This window comes from Chelonoidis abingdonii, chromosome 1, assembly GCF_003597395.2.
Source record: "Chelonoidis abingdonii isolate Lonesome George chromosome 1, CheloAbing_2.0, whole genome shotgun sequence".
Classification (NCBI taxonomy): Eukaryota; Metazoa; Chordata; order Testudines; family Testudinidae; genus Chelonoidis; species Chelonoidis abingdonii.
The window spans coordinates 49,949,178-49,967,259 of NC_133769.1; the positions used below are offsets into that span (position 1 = coordinate 49,949,178).

General features: G+C 41.7%; 1 protein-coding gene across 1 annotated transcript in view; it reads right to left on the reverse strand.

The window, feature by feature from the left end:
* Positions 1 to 18,082, reverse strand: part of MET (MET proto-oncogene, receptor tyrosine kinase) — a 134,953-nt gene that overhangs the window by 56,551 nt on the left and 60,320 nt on the right. The window contains exons 4-5 of the mRNA XM_075065491.1: positions 4,544 to 4,678; positions 2,678 to 2,851 (exon numbers count right to left, since the gene is read on the reverse strand). Coding sequence (XP_074921592.1) covers positions 2,678 to 2,851; positions 4,544 to 4,678 — 309 coding nt within the window. The remainder of the gene's footprint in view (positions 1 to 2,677; positions 2,852 to 4,543; positions 4,679 to 18,082) is intronic.

The following is an 18,082-nucleotide window of genomic DNA, read 5'->3' on the forward strand; positions in this document are numbered from 1 at the left end:
AAGTTGGAAACAGAAGGTAAGACGAAAGAAAGACCCTTTCATAGCTGAGAGACAAAAAAAAGACTCAGAGTCCAAACTTCCTCCCTGACTTTGAAAAAGCTTTTTCAAAGTCAGGGAGGAAGTTTGGACTCTGAGTCTTTTTTTTGTCTCTCAGCTATGAAAGGGTCTTTCTTTCGTCTTACCTTCTGTTTCCAACTTCTTTGAAAAATCCAGTTTCCTGATTGGTCCTCTGGTCAGGTGTTTGGTTCCCTTTGTTAACCCTTTACAGGTAAAAGAAACATTAACCCTTAGCTATCTATTTATGGCAACACTCAACTCTGTATAAAGTCAAAGTACGTGCTCAGCATATCTGAAAATCAAAACCTATGCACAAGAGAAGCTATGTTGTATAGCTTTGAACAGTTTGGTCTTGTAGAAACATCATATGTATATATTTAATTATGATGGCAATAGAGACTCTCTGGGCTTGATTCTCCACTGCCTTGTATCCAGTTTTATGCCCCCATGTACATGTGTGATTCACAAATTCATAATTTTTAAGGTCAGAGGGTCATTAGATCATCTGGTTTGGCCTGTATAACACAGGCCATAGAATGTTGTGCACTTCTACAAAACGAGTGTAAAGCATTCTCATTCTTATTTTACAGCCCTTTGCACAGATGTAAATGACTGCACAAGACAGTGGAGAAGCAGTGCCATAATAATTTTGGAATTCATAATCCTAATATAAACATAAATAAAACTTTTGTAGGTTTGGTTCCCATTAAAATGTCATTGTTTGTTGATTGGGTTTTGCCTACTTTACCCCCAGAGTGACTTTGTATTTGAAACACAAATGTAGACTAGAAAAACCACCATTTAAAATGTTTTTTTTAATAGGTTATTAACAAAACTAAAACTTTTTTTAGCAGCTTTGCTTGGATATTATGTTTAAGCAGTTGCAGCATGTGAAATCACCCATCTCTTCTGGGTTTAGTAAAATATTTATTTTAAAAAGTGTCTCTCTCTTTGTGCTTAGTCTTTCAAGTTTCTAAGTTTCATCCCTATTTATAAGTTCAGATGTGCAAAAGGAATAAGAATTTAACACTGTATACATCAGTAAAAACAATGGCTATAAATGCTACAAGCAGGTTTTATGCTTGATCTCTGCTCCATTTACTAGTGTCTTAACTGCTCCATGAAACAAGGCCTTCATAATTGTGTCACACTTAACACAAAACGATTTGGTTAAATGCACAGTCAGCCAATACAAATCTTGCCTTAACCATAGCTAAATGAAAACAGCAACGAGCTAGTGGGCTCTTTGATTATCAGTGTAATTTTGCTCTTGTGTACTTTTTAACATTTATAGGGTCTTCTACAACTGAAAGCCGCTTTCAGCTGTCCTCTTTCCCAGGGACAGAGTCACAGACTCTTCCCTACCCCAAGGCCATGCACATGGCAACCAGGTCTATGGGAATGACACTCAAGAAACTGTCAAGACTGGGGAGATGTTTGAAAAAGCACTTGGCCTAAAGATGTCTCCTTGGTCAGAAGCTCTGTTACAGAGCTTAGGTAAGGAAGAGAGAGGATGCCATCAGGCCAAAGATGTTCCCTTTCTTTCTCATCAGTGCCACAAACCAAAAAGCAGCAGTGGTGGTGGCAGGGGCGGCTCTAGGGATTTTGCCACCCCAAGCACGGCAGGCAGGCTGCCTCCAGCGGTTTGCTTGCGGGAGGTCCACCGAAACCGCGGGACCAGCGGACCCTCCGCAGGCAAGCCGCAGGAGGCAGCCTGCCTGCCGCCCTCACGGAACCGGCAGAGCGCCCCCCACGGCTTGCCACCTCAAGCACGCGCTTGGCGTGCTGGGGCCTGGAGCCGCCCCTGGGTGGTGAGAGGGAAGAAGAGACAGAGCCATCCATCAAAATGTGATATGGGATGGGGAACTCCTCCACATCGTCTCCAGCAGCTGTGAGCAGGAAGCGTCTTTCTACTCATTCTCCCTACAAGGAAGGCTTTGAGAGCTGACTTGCCCTCCCCTTCTCTCCACCAGGTGAAGGGAATTTCCTTTTTTAAAATCACAAACAGATCAGTTGAAACCCTGGCCCAGGTCCACATTTGAGACAGTAAATGGTAGCAGAGGGCAGAGAGACAAATCCAGAATGGGAGAGCTGTGAAGCACAGAATGTGGGGAATTTACTTACATGAGGTCAGCAGCCAGTTAAGGGTAATTAGGCTGAGGGAAGGTAAAGACAGTGGAAACTTTATTTATCATAATTTAAAAAAGAGAAAAAAAGTATATTAAAAATTTATCTATTTGATTGTAGTCCACGTATAATTTGCATTCATACACTGTAAGCTCTTTGGGGCAGGGCCATGCCTTCCTATATGTTTATACAGATCCTAATGTGAATACATCACCAATCCTGACATGGTTGGAATGCAGCATAAACAGGAATGAACAACTACATTAACACAAATTCTCTTCATCACACTGCTCTGTGACTCCTGGTCTTGAAAAGCTCTGAGATTTTGTAAGGGGAAAAGGCTGCTTGCCCGTTTCACTGCATAGGCTGGCTAGCTGCAAAGCTAGCATCTGCAGACTTCCATGGCTCAGAAGGCTCAAGAAGCCTCAGGTACATTCTGTTGGACAGGTATGCTTGAAATACATGTGCAGTCCTACCTCTGAGATAAATTTACCTCATAAACTCTTGGCAAACATGTGTCCTGGGTCCACATCCTTTTAACACACTCCCAGGACCTCACACACCGATCACTACACCAGCCACACTGCATGAAAGGAGGTGCTGAAAGACACTGACTGCAGGACTTGAAGTGATCACAGCCTGGTCCATTCAAGGGAATCTTGGTTATCTATTGATAAGAGAATTATACACAGATCTTTACATAAATATCTTAACCAGCAAGGAGAAACTCCTTATTTATGCAAAGTATGATGATGTTACTCTGGCTTCAAATGTAAAAACTACTCCTCTACAATAGTTTAGTTCAGTAATTAGAAGATCTGATGAGTACTCGTTCATTAGTCCGTTCGTTTATAAACCAACCCCCCAAAATGGATAAGTAAAAATAGCAAAAACTGTATGATCCTTTCATAAGCCAACCCTATATTTCAGGTTGGGCAAGCTGCTGGCAGGTCAGAATGTTTTGTCTACCTGAAGCGTCTGCAGGCACAGAACCCCTCAGCTCCCTGTGGCCGCGGTTTGCTGTTTCCAGCCAATGGGGCTTCCTGCGGCTCCCATTGGGTGGGAATGGCGAACTGCAGCCACAGGGAGCTGAGGGGCTCCATGACTGCAGACACTCCAAGTAAACAAAACGACAATGTATTAGATAGTCAATTCAATGATTCCATAGAGTTTACAATCATCAAATTTTGGTGTAGACCCCCGCTCTTTGATGCATCACTTTTTTACCAAAACTATTTGGCTTACGAATGAGTATTTATAGTAATTTAATTGGCACATTCCTAAATTCACTCTTAAACTCTAAAGCCATACTGATAATATCGATAGTCACAACAAACAGCTGTTGCTTACAAAGAAGAGTTACCGTCTTGTGATTAGAACTTGGACAGAGTATCAGGAGAACACCTGGTTTCGTCTCCCAGCTTCACATTAACTCACTTGAAAACTCAGCCAATGTAAATCAGTTTACTCATTTGTAAAATGAACATAACACCTACTTCACAGGTATATTGTGAAGCTTATTTGTTATCTGTAACCCATATTAAGAGCTTTAGAGCAAAGATGCTCTGCAAGTGGTTTTCATTTTATGACTTTCATTAATATACAGTTACTTCACCATATTTCCATGCTACATTTAAGCCTATTTTGATCATACTTTGTTTGAAGATTACATTTATATCTACCATAAGTCTTAAAGGATTAGTAAACGATTAATCGATATTTCAGTAAATGATTAATCAATTCTTATAGATGTTAGAGAATTCAACAGGTCAAGAGGTTGCCTATAACCATCTATAACATCCTCTGCCGATGTGCTTTCAACCATTTATAACACAAAGTACTCAGGCCTGTAACATACTTATATCATCTATTAATCAATCATTAATTAACCTTTGACAAGCTATTGCTCAATGTAATCTTAATATGAATTGTGACCCTGCTTTTAAACACCCACAACCCTTCCATTTAAATAGTGTTATAATGTTACAATACCAATTTACAAAGACCAGGAAATTCTAAACACTATTCTTTACTCAAGCTATTGTGTATTTTCTTCACAAGAGCTTGAATTCAGGACAGGGTGTCAGCCTTAAATTTGCATTTCCTGGCTTTTTGTCGGTTTCTATCACAATTCTCACATCATTTGCACATTTCTCAATGTTAATTTACTTGTTGGTTTAATAGAAAAAAAAAAGCTTTTGAGGAAACAAACAACATACCCAAGAGACTGGAAAGGATGCAAAGGTTGCATGTTATGAGAACTCAAAATACCGTACTGACTAACCACTCTTATGTAAAGCTGATACTGTGAATGCAGGTTTACATAATACAAAGCGTGATTAGATTATGAACCACTCACCTTCATTCCGGTGACAACTAGAGTATAGCCATCTGCTCCTAATGAATGGTCAATAATAACCTGTGGGGAGACTGGGTGGGAGTCCAGGGGAAAATTCACATGTGGTGAAGTAGCTTCTGAACGGGAAATCACTATCTAAAAAAGAAAAACTCTCAAGATCAATAAATAGACTGCATGTTACTTGTGTGCATACTGAACAGTGATCCCACATTCGCACTATTTTCTCTGTCTGATGGTTAGTACTAACTGGTGCTGTTGCACTGATCACCTTTGAAATATATTATGAAGCAATAAAGGCCCTCTTTGTAAAGGGGGCTAGGCAAACTTTTTGGTCCCAGGGCCACATTTAGGTATAGAAATTGTATGGCTGGCCATGAATGCTCATGACATTGGGGGTTGGGGTGCAAGGGGGGATGAGGGCTCCAGCTGGAGGTGTGGGCTCTGGGGTGGGACTGGGATGAGGGGTTGGGGGTGCAGGAGGGTGCTCCTGGCTAGGACTGAGAGGTTTGGAGGGTGGGAGGGGGATCAAGGCTGGGACAGGGGCATGGGAGGGGGTCAGAGTTCAGGCTCTGGGGGACGCTTACCTCAAGCAGCTCCTAGAAGCAGCGGCATGTCCCCCCTCTGGCTCCTACATGGAGGCGTGGCCAGGCCGCTCTGTGTGCTGCCCCATTGGCTGTGGTTCCCGACCAATGGGAGCTGCAAGGGTGGCACTTGTAGTGGGGGCAGCATGTGGAGCTCCCTGGCTGCTCGTATGCATAGGAGCTGGAGGGGGGAGATGCCGCTACTTCTAGGAGCTATGTGTAGCGGGGCAAGCCCCTGACCCCGCTCCCCAGCGGGAGCTCAAGGGCCGGATTAAAACATCTGGAGGGCCACTCTCTTAACACTTCAAAAGTTATTTTTCCTCCCTTGGTATTCTGCTGTTATTTGATATATCTCATTAAACTGACCTCACACTCGGTAAAGCAACCCACATCCTTTCCTGTATTTATACCTGCTCCTGTATTTTTCACTTCATGCATCCAATGAAGTAGGTTCTAGCCCAAGAAAGCTTATGTCCAAATAAATTTGTTAGTCTCTAAGATGCCACAAGGACTCCTCGTTATTTTTAGTTCAGTGAGACTCTATTGGCATGATTAGCGGAATTGCTAAAGTGTAAAAAAGGTATCTGTTAGAGGTAGGTAAGATCCTCCCAGGATAGGGCTACAAGTGTGTTTGAGGTTAGAACCTCATGTTCATATGTCACTGCTATCCATTCCTGATCTGGTGACAGACTTCTGCAGTGCAGTGTTCTCTGCTGTTTGGGTGCATGCAGTTTACTCTGAGTAGAACCACAGGGGATTTCAACAGGTGTTAGGTACCTAGGTGATTTTGAAAATTCCACTAGATGCCTAGCTCCACATTTAGGTGCCTAAATACCTTTGACAATCCAGGTCTATGATTTTGATCCTGCTAAAACATAGGCACATGCTTAACTTTACTACCATGAGTAGCCCCACTGATTTCAGTCACCATCTCCGAGAGCAAAAATGTGCAGGACTGGGCCCATAATTATATACAGCATGAGCTGGAAGGTGATACCATCATGCAACAAGGGCAGAGGCTCATTTAAACAAAGATTACAAGAGTACTTGTTTCCAAAAGTTACACCTCGGGTTATTTATTTATTTATTTATGTGAGGAATTTAGAATATCAGTATTTGATATGAAAGTGAGACTCATTGGATTTCATTATTTAGAGCAGTCTGATAATCTTTAAAATACCTAATACACAAAATGTTTATTTTGTGACTATTAAAGTATTTCACCTGACTGGTAAGCCAATCTTAAAACAGCTAGGACAGGGTGGCCTGTGGCTCCGGAGCCACATGCGGCTCTTCAGAAGTTAATATGTGGCTCCTTGTATAGGCACCGACTCCGGGGCTGGAGCTAAAGACGCCAACTTTCCAATGTGCCGGGGGGTGCTCACTGCTCAACCCCTGGCTCTGCCCTCACTCCATCCCTTCCACCCACTCCCCTGAGCCTGCCATCCCCCAGAGCCAGCTGCACTCTACAAAACAACTGATTGGGAGGTGCGGGGCGGGAGGGGAAGGTGCTTATCAGCGGGGTTGACGGGTGGGCGGGAGGAGCTGGGAGCACGGGAGCTGAGGGGGGCTGCTGACATTTTACTGTGGCTCTTTGGCAATGTACATTGGCAAATTTTGGCTCCTTCTCAGGCTCAGGGTGGCCCCTGAGCTAGGACATGGGTTTCAAGGACTGCCATTGTCTTTCAGCAAGATGGCCAACTCCAGAACTAGCCATAGAAATGCCCACTTTGCTATAATTCAAAACGTTAATAAAATATGTTCCCAGTTAATTCATGGTGATAAGTGTTTCACACTCTGCGGATGTTTAGACTCTTGGGCGGAAACAAATAACAGGGGAAGTTTTTCTTTAAGGTAAAGCTATTTTTGTTAAAGAACTGCCATTCAGGTTTGATTCACAGCACAGAAAAATGCAGTTTTTAGAAATCAATAAGGTTTGATGGTTTTCTGCGACACAGATCTATGATCTTTGGCACAATATATTAGGGGATGAGCTCTGTTTTTATATGCAGGACAGTGAAAAATGGAATGAACTGCAAAGCTGCATGGAAAAGTTTGATTAATGTTAGTATTATATGAGCAGAGGTAACACCACAGCTGCAAATACCTTTTCAGTTGATCATTAGCCATGTCTCCTCTCGAATACCCACTGCTATAAAATGCTAAGTATTCTTTTCTATCATTAATCCAGGCTTCTTCTTATTGCCAAACATTCTTTCTGATTGAGCAACAATGTTAACCCTTAAATACTTCTGGGTTTTAGCCAAAGAACAATATAAGAAATGGTATTATTATTACTGTAATTAAATATCTGTATTGCGACAGCACTGAGGAGTCTTAGTCATGGACCAGGAGCTGTTTGTGCTAGCTATGCACTGTACAAACACAGAACAAAAAAGACAGTTCCTGCGTCAAGGGCTTACAGTCTCCGGTTATGCCTACACTTTGTGCTGCAGGTGTAACTTCCAGTTTGCGGAGACATACCCGTGATAGCTCTGATTGAGATAGCATGCTAAAATTAAAGTGTAGTTGAAGCAGTGCGAGCAGTGGGAGGGGCTAGCTGCCCCCAGTATGATCCTGTTTGAGATGCTAGGTATTTACTTGGGTGGATAACCCCTCCTACCACTTGCACTGCCATGAATGCACTTCTATTTTTAGCATGCTAACTCCATCAGAGCTAGCATGCTAAAAATAGAAGTGCATTCATGGCAGTGCAAGTGGTAGGAGGGGTTATCCACCCAAGTAAATACCTAGCATCTCAAACAGGATCATACTGGGGGCAGCTACCCCCTCCCACTGCTGGAAATTATACTCAAGCTCAAAAAGTAGACATATCCTAAATAAATAATACCCTATTTCTATAGTTCTAGAGAATGTCTGGTACTTAAAACACTGAATGATCTATTATTCACCACAGATAAAATTCACATCAGTTGCTCAAAGCCTGAGTAAAATGGTTTTCTACTTGGTGATGTGATCTGAGATTGGAGGAATAGAAATATGCCTCCCTCCAATCTTGGGACTATGGTGTGAAATACCCATGCAACTGATCTATAGCCAACATTACGACTATGTCTATACTACAGAGCTGATGTTGGCATAACTATGTCATCACTGCCTCCAGTGTAAACACAGTATACACAGGAGTTTTTCTGCAGGTGCAGGAACATTAGCTACTTCAATGACATTAGCTACATCAACAGAAGCACTCTTCCATTGGCATAGCTGCATCTACACTGGGAGTTTTGTTGGCACAGCTGTGTCTGTCAGGGGTGTTTTTCCACACTCCTCACCAATGTAGCGTAGACCAAGCCTGTAACTAAGGAACTGTAGAGGTAGCCAAGAGATGCAAAATACATAAATAAACAAAAAATTGGGGCTAACATATCTGTGTAGTTTGTGATCTTACTGGCCAAGTCCATAGAATCAAAGAAATGTAGGTCTGAAAAGGACCTCAAGCGGTCATCTAGTGGAGCTCCCTGTGCTAAGGCAGGACCAAATAAACCTTGACCATTCAGGACAGGCAGATATTTAGGCAACCTGATCTTAAAAACCTCCAGAAATGTGGATTCCACAATTTCCCTTGGAAGCCTATTCCAAAGCTTAAAAACCTTTATAGTTAGAAAGTATTTCCTAATATCTAACCTAAATCCTCCTTGCTGCAGATTAAGCCCATTACTTCTTGTCCTACCTTCAGTGGACATGGAGAACAGATCACTGTCCTTTTTATAACACCCCTTAACATATCTGAAGACTGTTATCAGGTCCTCCATCATTCTTGTTTTCTCAAGGCTAAACATGTCCAGGTTTTTTTTTTTAAATCTTTCCTCATATGTCAGGTTTTCTAAAACTTTTATAATCTGTGCTGTTCTCCTTTGGACTCTCTCCATTTTGTCCACATGTTTCCTAAAGTGTGGCACCAGAATTGGATGCAGTACTCCATCTGAGGCCTTATCAGCGCCAAGTAGAGAGGGATAATTATCTCCCACGTCTTACATGCAACATTCATGTTAATATACCCCAGAATGACATTAGCCTTTTTTGCAACTGCAACCATTGTTGACTCATATTCATTTGTGATCCACTTTAAGTCCCAGATCTTTTTCAGCAGTACTATCACCTAGCCAGTTATTCCCAATTTTGTAGTTGGGGATTTGATTTTTCCTTCTTAAGTGAAGCACTTTGCACTTTATTGAATTTCATCTTGTTGAGTTCAGATCAAGTCTTTAACTTGTCAAGGGTGTTTTAAATTCTAATTCTGTCCTCCAAAGTTCTTGCAAATCCTCCCAGCTTGGAGTTATCCGCAAATTTTATAAGCATACTCTCCACTCCATTATCCAAGTCATTAATGAAAATATTTAATAGTACTGGACTGAGGACTGACCTGTGGGAGACAGCACTAGACACACCCTCCCAGTCTGACTGTAAATAATTGATAAGTACTCTGAGTACTTTCTTTCACCCAGCTGTGCACCCACCTGATAGCAACTCCTTGGCCTGCCTAACCTTGTCTTACATAATCCTACAGAGAGACAGCAAGAGAGACAGACTCTTAAGGTATGCTCTACATCATGCAACTGGGTTGCATGGTATTCCTGTGCAGTTACTCAGCACCTCTCTTCCCTATGCAGTGGGACGGGGAGGTGCGGCTGTGGTATGACCCTGGGAAGCGGGGTAGTAGAAGAGTAGGATTACTCCCTAAAAATCACAAATCTGATTGTCTATCTCCTGGGACACATATACCATTTTCAGAAGAAATCAAACATCTCCCCAGAGTACACAAAGAGCAGGAGAACACGTGTGCCAGCTGCCTTCCAGAAAAGCACGTTCATAGACAATAAGCAGTGCAATTCTTGGCATGCCTCTCAAGACAAATACAAATATATAACATTTTATCCCCTCCATCCTTGAAGCATATGGATAATTCACCAGTACACTGACTGAACTATAGACTTCAATTTACACTGCTAGCTTTGAAGGTGGTTATGTTTTACTTCCAACATTCAAAAAGAGACACACAAAAGGAATCATAGGCACTGAAAATATATGTAGTAGCCTTCCAGTACAGCCCAGAGTATTTCAGTGATGCTGGCTTTAAAGATGATAGGCTTTGAAGACAGGAAGTCAATAGATTAATTAGCATCTCCTTTATACTGGAAATGAATCATCATTTTTATGTCCATGGATATCAGGTGCATTCTTTTAAACTCTATTTCATTATCACAAACCAATCAATGTTCAGTCAGAAGCCCTGACGTTTGGTTAATTTATACACAGCTTTGCATATTAAGACCATAATAACTTGAGCACAAAAGCATGCATGTAATGTATATATATTTACTCATTCTGATGATCAGTCCTGCTAGTCAGTAGGATTGAGTTACAAATGTTACTGTATGCGTGTCAGAATATCTTCTGCAAAAATCAGAGGCTACTTAAAACAAGCCAGTCTCAGTATCATATTGTTAGTTTTCCCTAGATGTCTGGCAGGTGTAGGCCATTATCCAGCAGAGATAGGTTCAGGGTTAATGTTATTATGTAACCCCCAAGCGCCCCAGGATATGCAGCATAGCCTTGTAAAGGGCACACATGTAGCTCTCTGGATGCTGCATATATATCATTGTAATCCATTGAGTATAATGGATCCACTTTGAAGGGTATAAGCTTTTCTACTGGAACTGAACAGTAAAACGTGTTCTCTCAAAAGAGTAACTTGGTTCCAGGTGTTAATTTTAAACTTCAGTATAAAGATTTCCTCTCTTTTCTCTTACTATTTGAGTTTACTCTGGGATTAGCTAGGCATGCTCTCTACCACAGAAACAAGAACTACTATTCAAAACCACATTAAATATTAAAAAGTGAGTTTAAAATATTAATAACTCTTTACTAGTATAGATTATGACATTTAATTTCATTGGTTTAAAAACAGAAAGAAGCACCGTGATTGATTACACATTCACATAAATGCATATATTTATGTTTTATATTTATTTTTTAACGTGCCAGATTGCCAACTCTGGAAAGTTAAGTCCTCTAGCCACAAAACATGGTATAACAAACAGGTGTAATATAGGAAGCTCGCTTTGAGCAGGGGGAGGTTTTTCCATGGCTCCACTAAACTGCCTTAACCCCTTTCTGGAGGGACCACTTCTAAGGATGCCGGCATTGTTACACTCTGTGTTCATTTACTCCTTGGTCTCTTTGCCAATGCTACCAACAGAGGTTACCATTCATACTGGTGGATTTTGTTATATGTACACCTGACCAGTAGAAAAAGGATGGAGACCACAATCTCAAAAGCCACTGATCACCCAAAAGATAGTAATGATTTCCTGTTACTTTACATATGCATTGGATTTGAATGACTGACCTACAGATGAAAGGCTTTGTACATCATTACTCTGAACCATTGCCTTTTATGAATATATACCATGGGCCTGCCTTCACCACTGAAGTAATGGCAGTTCTGCCATGACTTACTTCAATGTAAGCAGATCACAGCTTGTGAGATGCTAAGTGCTGAAGGCCCAATTTTGCTCCCATTGAATTCTGTGGCAATTCTCGACTTCAGTGGATACATGGCCAGGCCTCAAGTGTAATCACTGAGTTAAACACAGTTGTGATTATTTCTATCTAGCTTTCTTCCGGAAGTATCTCTCTTGCATGTAGATATCTAAGCACTGAAAACAAGCATGCAGTGTCCATAGCAGTTCTCTATTCCTCAGGTACGGAGAGCAAGACCTGCATGTGCTAAGAGTTTTCATTTGTTTGTTAGTTTTTAACCTGGGGTGGTGTCCTCGGAAAAGGCTTTTGTCAAACATGAGTGCCACATACTTTGAACTGAAAACAAACAGGTTTGGGATCAGCATGTGGAAACTCCACCTCTTGTTTGGCTATCAAAAATATGGTGGAAAATGTATATCAAAAAAGATTCCCCCTTGCCCAGGGCCTACCATTAACTATTTGTATTAAAGTAGCACAGAGAGGCCCTAATGAGGGTCAAGGCACCAGTGTGTTTGGTGTGGCATAAACCTATCAGAAGATAAGTTCCTTGCCCCAGAGAGCTTACTGTGCAGTCGCACTGTTGCTGTTCCTCTGCAGGAAGCAGGCAGAATGCAGACAGTCTGCAGTCAAGATCTCTCCATTCCGTGAGCACCAGAGGGCAGGGTTCTGCCGTGGTTCTCTCTCAGCTATGGAGTGGGGTTTGTCAGCAGACAAGGGTCAGTAGATCCATGAATGATATGGCTGCTCTGCCAAAGCCCCATATAGAGGGAGGATAGGGAACTGCAGCTGTTCCTACTGCCCTGAGAGGTTGCATGAATTGTAAGGAAAGGTTTCCCGTCATGTGCTTCCACATGTAGGGCACCTACGCGAAGCTCATTTTCCTGGGCTTCACATAGGTGAGGTCAATTTCACTCATAGTGAGCATGCTAGGTGTGCAATTTCCAAACACTGGGAATCTCATTGCTTCCAAAACAGATTTCATCAGGCACATCAAAGACATATTCTTCTCACTGACAATTAAGTCCATTGCAAATCTGAATATCATAGGGTGGCTGGCCCTCTACGTGAAGATAGGTCCTTCCCTTGTGATGGATGAGCTACTGCTCAGCTGAGTCTGATCAGCTAGGGAACAGGTGGTTTAAAAGATAGCAAGCACCACAGTTGCAGTAGAGATTTGCAAGGACCAGGAAACTCCTGCAGGAGACCCTGGGGCATGGGAGATAGGATGGGGAGGTGAGGTGCAGTAGGGTGGGGTACGGTGGAGAGAGGGGAAGGGGAAAGCACTACAGGAAGCAGAGTGGCTCGGTGGCAGTGTGACTCTCAGGCAAGTGGCTGGTAGAGAGACAATCTGTGGGGAACAGACTGATCCCTGCTGCAGATCCTCCAGGGTTCCAAGGAAACTGATGATTGATATGCTGAATTTGTCTTATTTGGAGAAAATGAAGCTAAGAGTCCGAACTAGACTCGTGACAGGATTCAACTCTCCTGGGCTGGGGAAACAGGCCAGCAGCCTACACTGAGCATTCAAAAATAAGTCATTTTTATGCCTTCCTCCACGGCCCCAAAAATCAACAAAATCTCCCATCAGTGAAATAGACTGTTCATACTGTGAGCTCAAAAATGGTCAAACAGAACATTATCATACTCAACGGAAAAAAGTTTGTCTTTGGAGTCCAGAAATTTCAGCCCAATTTATTATAGTAACTTTTGTGACAAGCTCTAACTGCCTGAAAATAGAGGCTTATTATTAGGCTTGGGAAGATTAGATTTTTTTTGGTAAATGTCGGTAAACCTCACTGTACAAACACAAACTGCTCAGAATTTACCAACAGGCAAAAAAAGAAAAATGCTGTTTGAGAACTTATTAGAGTTTGATTTAAGGGTATTTACACTGTATATTTTGACATGTGATATTGATGTGTTTTAATGGTTATAAAGCTTTAATTTTTTGAATCTCAAGATCCAAAGACAGTAAATTATTCTCTGAGACCCCTCCCCCCATAATGTCCAACAACTGAAAATTGAAATACTGGTACATAAAAATAGGAAAAAAGACTAAAAATAAACTGATATTATCCATAGAAATTATAAAAAGAAAATCAAATTATTTATAATGAAAGAGTCTTTTCAGTAATGAGCCAGATCTACAGGTGGCGAAAGATGGTGTAGCTCTTCTGACTTCAGTGGAGCTAGACTGATTTACACCAGCTAAGAATCTGGCTCCATAACTATAGCATCTCCAATGTGACTTTATAATCAAATAACCACTGTGAAATATCTGATTCACTTTGCACTCAACAGCTGTACTTATGGCTTGTGTTCCCAGCCACACGCTCAAAACAAGGACAATAGGAAAGGCAGAAACAGCTGTAACCACTCAGAAGAAAAAAAAACTGTTAAATAAAGCTTGTTGTCAGACTCCAGCTTAGGAAGGAAGTCAAACCATTTTTCTTTTCCTTCTCATGCGTGTCAGCTGTCTTAGAAAAATTATTACTGTTCCTTTTTGTAACAGAAACTCCATAGTATTTAGTAAACTAAGAACTCCAAACTACTCATGGTCCAACACAGGTTTAACACTTTTGATCAAAACATTAGTACATCAATAGGCTGTGACTTCTCTGCTTGAGAACACGGAATTCCCACTCACTCCAATTACTTTTCTGATCTAGACCATACAGATCAATTTAATGAATCTTAGTTGGCTGAGTAAAAATGCACAACTTTCTACATTTAGTGCAGGAGAATGTGTCTCTTTTTCAACCAGTTAATCCTCAAATAAAATCACAAAAGGTAAAGAATGGGATATCTTTTACTGACTCAATCAAATATATAAGCTTCTGGGCCACATGCAGATGCATTTTTTAAACAAACAAAATATGACTACATTCTGATACTCTTTCTCTAGTTTAGTAGCACTTTACTTCATGAGTAATCCCATTGACTTCAATGGAACCACTCAGGAAGTACAGTAACTCCTCACTTAATGTTGTAGTTATGTTCCTAAAAAATGCAATTTTAACTGAAAGAGTGTTAAACAAACCCAATTTTCCCATAAGATTTAATGTAAACGGGGAACGGAGGGTAGGTTCCAAGGAATTTTTTGGGGGAAGACAAAAGGCATTATATACTGTACTGTACTGTGGTTGGGAAGTGCCTCTGGCTTACCCCACACTGGCACAGCCCGCTGCAGGTAAGGACGCTAGGTAAGGAAGCGGCTGCTTCCCTGGAGAAGACCAGGTGCCGACTTTGCTGGGAATACTCCAGGCCCGCCTCTTCCCATCCCCGCTCCACTCCAGGCCCACCTCTTCCCACCCCCACTCCACCTCCTCTCCAGAACATGCCGCATCCCCACTCCTTCACTCCTGAAAGTCAAACAGCTGTTAGTGGGGCTCAGGACTTTCTGGGAGGGAGGGGGAGGATTGGAGACACAGCACTTCCCCGCTTCTCCCCGTCCCTCCCAGAAAGTCCTAAGCACCACCAAGAAGTGGGGAAAGCACTGGGAGAGAGGGGGAGAAGGCGGAGAAGAGGAACTTGTGCAATGTTCCCTTGTAAAGTCACTGCTCTTCCACAGAATCTTACAAGCAATGGACAGAGTAGGCAGCCAAACGACATTATAAGGGAGCATTGCACAACTTTAAATGAGCATGTTCCCTAATTGAGCAGCGATGTAACTTTGAAACAATGTGAAGCGGGAGGACGTTAAGTGAGGAGTTACTATAAGGTATTGTACCTTGTGAGTAAAGGTATCAGATTCTATCCCTAAATAAATAAATGCAGCAACCACCACCACTACTATATAGTAATTTGTGCCACAAAATCAGTGTTTTAGAGATTACATTTGTTTTGTAATAGTGTTCTAGTACAACTGTATGGAGAGCACAGGGAAGGTGGATGGAGACAGAAATGAAGAATCAGAGAGAGGAGAGGTTGAGACACAGGATACATATGAAAGTGGGAGTGAGCAAACAGAGGAAATAGTGAAGGGCTGAGAGAGAGGAAGAGAAAGAAAAAAGAGAATAAGAATAACATGGCTGGCTACCAAGACACTGATGGAAATGGTTTCAAATGCAGGTATCTAAAGTTAAGTGCCTCAGGGCTTGATTCAACTCCCATTTACTTCTATGGTGCAGGATCAGAGCCTCAATCATTTATATACACAAATGCCAGTGCACTAAATGAGTGCAAATGACTTGTGAGAGCAAATATGGATGTGTACAAAGACCGGGCAAGTTGAGGCCCATTGCAAATTTAGCCATAAGGTAGGTATGGTAAATAAAATCACTATTATGAAATGTGGCTTTTCACTATACAATTTGAATACAATATTTGGGAAGTTGAATGGTACACTGGATTGTTGCATTGTGAGGTTATCCTGATTTTTATCAATTATATCCCAGCAACACTAAAATAAGTGGCCCATACATTATAAATTTATTTCTATTCATTGCAAATACCAGACAGATTACTATAGAAACTCTATTGCAATTCTGCTTTAGTTGAAAATTTGCTAATGAACACGTTTGGAAGTAATACCCAGACAACTATTAGTAGAGTAAAAAAAGATTTAATTTGTGTGTATTACATTCTGGAAAATGCTGTAATTCCTGTATCCTGGAGACATGGTACCTTTTTTCAAGGCAAGAAATATTAAGTTTGGTTACACAGATGTGCTGTTACCAGTCATTAAAGGCTGTCTGAGTGTTCACCCTGCTGTTGGAGGTACTAGACCCTAAGGCTGTTCAGGATAAAGAAAGGCTTAGAGTGTTATTATAGTATGATCTTCATGATAACTTCCCCCTGTAACTCAAGCCAATCTAATTCAATGATGTGAATATTTCTGTTAATGGCAATACGCAGCTCACACAATAGCCTTTCTTTTCATCTATGCCTGGCCCTAGAATGGGAAATGTAGACTGGAACTATTTTAATTGTTATATTTTATTATTCTGTGAGATGGACAAAATCCTGAATAAAAAGTCTGGTTCAAGACATGAATGCATAGTAAAAATAAAATAAATAAAAGTACTGCTTTGTATTTTCCTCCAGAGATCACCAAGAGCTTTACCAAAGCCCACTGAAGTCCCACAGTGAACCTTACAAACAGGGCAGTAAGCATTATTGTTCATGCTTATAGATGGGAAAGTGAGGCAGAGAGGTTAAGTTACTTGCTCAGGATTACACAGTAAGTCAGTGGTTATCCTCAGGAATAGAATTTGGGTCCCATGGCTTGCAGGACTCTGCTCTAACCACTAATCCCTGTATGAAAGCAATTTCCATCCTTAAAGCAGTGAGTTCATCATGGGGACTGCTAGTAATAATTACAGCGTAATCACTTCATATTTTACTAGTGTGACCAGATATCCTGATTTTATAGGGACAGTCTCGATTTTGGGGTCTTTTTCTTATATAGGCTCCTATTACCCCTCACCCCCGTCCTGATTTTTTACACTTGCTGTCCGGTCATCTTATGCTAAATTCAAATGAGATTCATACTGATTTTTTGTAAAGTGTCCCATGTGTCCTTTCCAGTAGGTTATTTCCTAGACCTCCATTCCCATCCCCTCTTTAAAGGATGACCAGCAGGAGCAACTTCTCCTCTCTGCAGGGATATCAGCGTGTACCATCTATTCATTCCCCCATAGGGCAGAGAGGGTAAGCAGCAGCATTCACCCCTGCAGGAGACCTTGGTAGGGCGGTGGGATTCCTTCAGCCCATGAGGGGGGCAGGACAGCAAATATGACACGTACATGAATGCCCTTCAACAATCTGTTGATAATGTATGTGGCCTGGCTCTGGCATGTTTTTTTTCTGAACAAATATCTTTGATTAAAATGCTTCCCAATAGGGGGACCATCTGGGATGGGTCAGATGGGAAGGAGAAAGTGGCTCAAGATCCATTTCCACTTCCTCTGGTCAGCTTCCACTTAAGGATGGTAAAGAGAAAATGCCAGAACTATTAGCTCTGATGACTCAGTAGAGTCCCCAGACAGCCTATGGAACTAATTTGACCAGGAGGGGCCAAAGTCCACCAACAATTGATGAACCCTCCTGGAGAACAAAGAACACTGGCAGGGTTTAAAAGGACATTTTCTCTGTGTTTTAGAGGGCAGGGAACCTGACTGAGACACAGGAAGACACAGGAACCTGTGGGGGGTGTCATTAAGCCTGGCCTAGGTTGCCATTATTGGTACAAGCTCTTTCTTCCTTTAACCTCCTTTTTCCTCTAATGCTTTGTTCTGACTGCTAAATAAGAATATTTTGTTTTAAGAAAGCTATCAGTGCTATAATACTGATCACAAGTCCCAGAAGGGAGGAAACGCATGTGCCCCAAACCCAATCAGTCCTGCAGAGTGTTAAGTGATTAATATAGGTGGAGCAGCCTGACCCTGGTCCCAGTCTAAGAACAGGACAATTGTGATATTTCACACAGAAAAAGGTAAGAGCAAGAGGCCTA